General features: G+C 38.8%; 2 protein-coding genes across 2 annotated transcripts; one reads left to right on the top strand and one right to left on the bottom strand. All coding sequences in view use genetic code 11, as the record gives it.

Annotated features, from left to right (window-relative positions):
- Window positions 1-2114: 2114 nt before the first annotated feature.
- EGR_04997 (hypothetical protein) lies at window positions 2115-2901 on the bottom strand (the record flags this gene model as incomplete). The annotated part of the gene is made up of 2 exons (XM_024494246.1): window positions 2115-2342; window positions 2686-2901. The coding sequence occupies 2 exons, from the start codon at window positions 2899-2901 to the stop codon at window positions 2115-2117; spliced, it is 444 nt and encodes a 147-aa protein (XP_024351340.1).
- A 568-nt stretch (window positions 2902-3469) lies between these two features.
- On the top strand, window positions 3470-5523 carry EGR_04996 (Nucleoporin GLE2; the record flags this gene model as incomplete). The annotated part of the gene is made up of 9 exons (XM_024494245.1): window positions 3470-3708; window positions 3740-3824; window positions 3853-3997; window positions 4028-4277; window positions 4316-4483; window positions 4517-4622; window positions 4660-4782; window positions 4915-5010; window positions 5359-5523. The coding sequence occupies 9 exons, from the start codon at window positions 3470-3472 to the stop codon at window positions 5521-5523; spliced, it is 1377 nt and encodes a 458-aa protein (XP_024351339.1).
- Between the last annotated feature and the right edge of the window lie 428 nt (window positions 5524-5951).

Genomic DNA, 5951 nt, shown 5'->3' with positions numbered 1-5951 from the left:
AATTTGAGAGAGACACGTCTGCCGGCTTCCCGAACCTGCTTTACTAGGACTGAAATATGGCAACAAGACAATAAAAAATAAACGAGTTAGTGAGGAGGAGGCTTTTATTAAAAAAGCATGTCTCAACTGATATCCTCAAAGATAAGACGCTCAGGACGTTATTCTGGTTACTTAGCAGCTTTTTCGAAACAAATAACCGTCAAGGTGGCCTTTCAATGGAATGCCATGTAAGCCTGTGCCGTGTCAGCTTTTCACTGCTTACAGTCAAGGTGATCTCCTTGTTGAAGGTAACACCACAGCTCAAACTATGGTTAAATAAGGTGGATGAGCCTGATCTACCCAAACCTCCTGTAGCAGTCGTCCTATAACCCAGCGATCTTATATGCAAGGCAAGGTACTCTCACACAGTATTTCTCTTCAAAGTAGTTCTGTATACTCCTGATGTAGAGGGTGGGTTACATCACTCCCCGCAACTCGTTACAATGCTCCACACTTCAGAGAGCCGTTCCTCATTCCGGACAGGTGTGGAAAATGGGTTCTTAAAAATCCCAGAAGGCGATCATTATCAACGGTCCTTCCAAAGATTACATCTGCAGTAATTTTGCCTGACCGAAAGAGAAGGGGTCGTATTATATGCTCACTTGCATACTTTCTAGTTAGAAATGGTAGGATTCGTCGTCAGTGATTAGTGGCTGAAGAACACAGCCATTTTCTTTACAATAACAAGACAAGGAACGGACGAAACAAATCCAAATTCTAGTGAGTTCATCCTTCTGACAGTTGTTCGAACATTTCCATTACTTTGACCGGATTAAAGACAGCCTTCATCCAGTGTTTTAGTACTGTCTATTCAACTATCTTACCTCAAATTTAATAGGTAGGCTTAAAGTTTTCCTTTTTTCATGCACTTTAGTTGTAGGCAAAATTTGAAAGACTCTGTATCAGTCACACTATTACGGGAGAAGGGAAAAATTATTCAGCCCCGAGAGGTCAATCATTTTCCAAAGTTCCTACTGGGTTTGCAAAGGTTCACTAAAGAAGGGAAACTAAAACATCTCTGTGGGGAACTGTCCGTTCTACTAGAACTCGCTGTGAAATGACAAAGCCCGATTACCAGACAAATTTGTCCATCGGGAGCTCGCTTTAGTACACTATGTAACGTTGTTGTTCTGGCATTATTCCCAAAAAGAATCTATTTCAACACCGTATCTGTGAAAAGCAAAAGCCTTCCATACCTATAATAATGAGATTTTGTGAAAAGGATTGTTTCCTTATAAGCACAAAATGTGTCCCTCTCTCCATCATTTGTCACCTTTGTTTGATAAGGGTTGTACTCAGTATATGCATCTCCTCCTTTGTCAGTTCAAAGTCGTCAACCTAATACAAAAAAGGTATTTTAAAGTCATAAACTGAAAAAGTTAAATGAGACAGGGAATGCACAAATTAAAAGCAAATGAAGATACCTTAGTTTAACTTTACAGTACATGGAATACGCATTTCGACTAATAAAAGTGCAAAGGCTAGAAAAATCTTAATGGAATGCTTACTTCTGAATAAGCAATAATTCTGGTTCGAGAATTGCTCTGTATCAGTGGGCAAAGACCGCGCTGCAGAGCGTGCTTAACCAAAATCTGTCCCTCCGACTTATGATGATTCTCAGCTATTTTCTTCACAACCTCCTCCTCAATGGGCATGATGGCAGAAGGGTCCCTGAATAGTGTGCATTAGTTAGAGTATATAGAGGTGGTCAAATGCTTTCACATTCAACTTTACACGAGAGTTCAAAACAAGGATTTGAGAAGTAACGTTCACAAATTTTTACCACAACTAAGGCACAAGATAATGAGTACCTGCCAATAACAAGTAAAATTATGAGCAGGAAAATGCATATTAGCTATATCTGGTTAAAAATCTTCCTAAATCTGGATAAATTTTCACATGATTTTCCTTATTTATTTGTACAACATCAGGCTATTCGGAAACATTAATGATTATGCAGATTAATAGGTTGTATTACTTTCAGGATTACAAGCGCGAAACGGTTTAAATAACAAAATATTCAAATTATTACCTCCAAATTTATTAATCAACCTAAATTAAGTCCCGCTTCCAACTTACAATGTTGCTGAGAATTTGCCAAACACATTTGACGCGATCGTAATAATATTGGCTGTTCGAGATAATGCCATAATTGAGGAGTTAGGAAAGTGTACAGAAACCTCAACCTGTAAATATTTTGGCTGTTTGTCGGCATACTTTAGAACATGGGTCAGCTGTTGTCGAGTACAGTTGGCAAGTCCAATATGGGTAAATCCAGTTTGAAAAAATAAACGCTCAGCAGCCTAGAAGCAGAAATGCAAATAAGGACATGAAAAAATCCAGGTAAGCATATAACAGGTAAATCAAGGCAACCGTGTTACACTTATGGGATATTTATGATTGGATTGTGTATTCGAATAATGTGTAAAACTTGCCTTCCAGCAATCCAATATGTAAAACTCCTTGTTCCTTTCAAAACCCTCAAGTAAGTATTACGAAAAAACAAAACATACCTCCAAATCGATTAGCAAAATCTTCCGTTTAAGTGGCAAACCGCCAAATTCAAATATATTTAATAGTTTTTCACGTTCGTTGTTCATTAGCAAAGGTGGTGAGACCTTCATTTAAGTTAAACACTATCCTTACCAATAAGGCAACATCAATGCAGCGCCTTTTATCATCTTGGTTGCCTATGCTGTCTGTATAAATATTTTCCAATTCCGCCTTTAAGATATCCAGGTGACTGACAAAACTGTGTGATACTTCAAGAACATGATAAGCTGCATCCAGGGCTGTTTTAAGCGAATGTTTAAAGCATGGTGAATTCGGATTAGTAATTTCGATCCATAAACCACGGCTCATCGCGTGCCCGAAAACGCACTCGCGCGCTGTTTGAATTATGCGATAAGGTCACTGACGCGTGTTTAAATTTGGCCTTGAGTATGCGATATAGAGTTGATATTTAAAAGTTATCATCAAAAAAAGCAAAAGCTGGTATTTCGCGCAACTGTGTAACAAAAAAATATTTTTAAAATCAAATAGAAAAAGGGAATAGGCAAATATTACACATTTTTTTGGCATAGAACCATTTTGGACGAAACTCCATTTTACAGACTGCTCTATTACCAATTCAGTTTACAAAAATTCAATCTCTTTGAGTCGGGTAAAATAACTTTGGCGTAACTAATGAGTATGCGGCATGGCTTTATGTTGAAAGTTATCACTTTAGAATGCCGCAATTCTATTTGTTAATATTCAATATTCTTGTAACAACATCCAGGCTACATTGGGACAAGAGTTTGAATTGATTAAACAAGGATTTGATGGAAAAAGAACTATTGAGAATACTTATTCCATACTTGGTGGACTATACTAACATTGCTAACGCACTCGCGTGCCTCTATTTTACTCTAGTCGTCCTTGTACGACCATGTTCCAAAGGCGGTTTTGCAAAGTCCTAGCAACGACTATGAATGATAGCGACTCCTCAGATTTGTCCTCCTATGCAAGTGAATCATCTTCCGATGCGTTCGAAACTAATTTGAACGCATCAAACGATGCACGATCTAATACACCTCGTGATTCGGTCATACAGAAGTTACCTGCAAGACAAAAGTCTAATGATGAATCCGTAGTGCCTTTTGCAACCATTAAAGTCGAGTCACAAATGTAAAAAAATTTCACGGAACTTATATTTAAGGATAGTTGAAGGTGATGCACTAACCGTTAAAATATCACCCGATAAATTGGCTTATGCAGTTGGATTATCAAATGGTGTTATCAGGGTACGGAATTCTTCCTTTGACAATTTAGATATTCTTTGTTGATAAACAAATAAACGAGAATAACGTCATTGCATTGAAATCCCCTAAAGAGAAGCTTCCATGCAATGACATGTGTTTTATCGATAGTTCATCAAAACCCTTCTCAAAAAAGAGTCCAAATCTTCTGGCTGTTTGTAAGTCTGTAGTTACAAGTTAAGTAAAAGACTCTTCTGGCTACATCAGACTATGGGACTGCTTCAATCAAGTGGCACAAGCGACCATGATTTTTGAGGTTTTTGAGAGCGCAGACCCTTGCGACTTCAACCTTATCAGTGAAGAAGGTACCGTTGCGAATGAACTCTTGTGTGTAGCATTGTCAATGGATGCAACACGCTTTGTAACTGGCGGAAGTGACACTATTATCAAGGTTTACGACCTGACGACGCGACTACGCCTCTTAAACTTAAAATCGGGGTAAGATCCATGTTACTGAGTGCATGTGTTAAATCAAGATCGAGAACCTATCTAACAAAGGAGTGTACACATCACACAAGTCGTATATCCGCCTTGGTTTATCATCCCAGAGGAAAAAACGACCCGATGTATAGTCACATCTTCGTTTCAGCTAGTTGGGACCAAACAATACAGATATGGGATGACCGAAAAGTAGCATCTCTTTGGTTTGTTTTGTTGTCCCGAATCACATATTGCAGGCATTACTATGGTCCACAAGTTGTGGGTTCGGATGGATTGGACATAGACGGCATGCAAAATATTATTGTAGCCGCTTCATGGGTCCGCAGTGGCGTTATGTTAAAAGTAAACTCATTTCCTGATACCTTTTTTCCTTTTCAAGATGTGGAAATTTGCAGATTTCTCCATTACTGGAAGCTCACTAGCTGCGAAACGCAAGATTCTTCAAAATTACAGCAAACCCGTAAATGAAGTGGCGCTTGAAGGTTCTGAATCTACAACCCAGGTAAATGAAAATCAATCTATCCACACACGAATACATTCCCATTAAAAACATTTACACCTACTGAATAACTTTACTTATTTGCAATTATTTTTTCTTAAACGAAATTAAGAAGCTCATGGTCATATATCCTAGGGATATGTTGCTCGTATAGGTGGAGAAGGTCGCTACATCTTCTACGCCGGTTACGGAATGAACATCCTCAAAGTAATCGATCGTGAAAGCATGAGTGTAAGGCCAACCCTACCACAACTAAATCATTTTTGTTTATTGCACTTATGAGAGTGTACAGGTGGTACTATTTCCACCGTAAATAAAAAGTAGTTCTCTCAAGGAAAGACGAAGGAAGGAAAGAATCTAGTTGTGAAAAGCAAATGAGGCGAGGTACATCTACTTGAGTAGCAATACTTTATCCATTGATATGCAAGAATTTAAGAAAATAACTTTCGATTTGAACTCTTTTCAGTGAGCTTTCCTAGCATAGCTCATTATTTCCCTGCACCGAATCAATATACGCTCAGTTAAGATACGTAGAAGTCCAATCATAGGATGAGTAACTAAATTGTCTCGTTTTCAAAGATCGTCACAGGTCTGACCGATCTTCCAAATGCAGTCTACAGCCTGGACTCCTGCCTCGACCCCCGGGACAAGCGGCGGTGCCTGCTCGTCTTCACCAATACAAAAAATGTCTACCTGGCTTCAGTGCAGTCGAGATCGACTTTCCTGGAAGTTTCTACAGCGTAAAGATTCTTCTTTCTCCAACATATTTTCTATCAAAAGATAGTTTTGCTGTCAACTGTAATTCCTCGTGTGATTTGTTTACACTACGCTACCAAAGGGAAACATGCGAACCGAAATGCATATCTAGAAGCACCAATGGTGTGTTCGACGAAGTAAAAGATGTAAGAACCACTCCAAACGTTAAAATCTTTTCGATGGGAAAGTGGAGGTATCTACTGGATGATGAACCCCTAGCGAGTGATACAATTTCAATGTATTTGGGGTAAAAATATAGGTCAAGTAAGAGGATAACACCACAGAGTTCAAGAATAAACAAGTAGTTCACTTACTTCACACAGGTCACCGCGTCCTTATAAAGTTGAGGAATTGCAACCACAAATAAGGAGAGCGATCACACTAACAGTAAAGTACCAATGAAGCTCCCCATCTGC

This window comes from Echinococcus granulosus, assembly GCF_000524195.1.
Source record: "Echinococcus granulosus chromosome Unknown EG_S00034, whole genome shotgun sequence".
Taxonomy (NCBI): domain Eukaryota; kingdom Metazoa; phylum Platyhelminthes; class Cestoda; order Cyclophyllidea; family Taeniidae; genus Echinococcus; species Echinococcus granulosus.
This window is presented reverse-complemented; position numbering and strand designations above follow the sequence as displayed.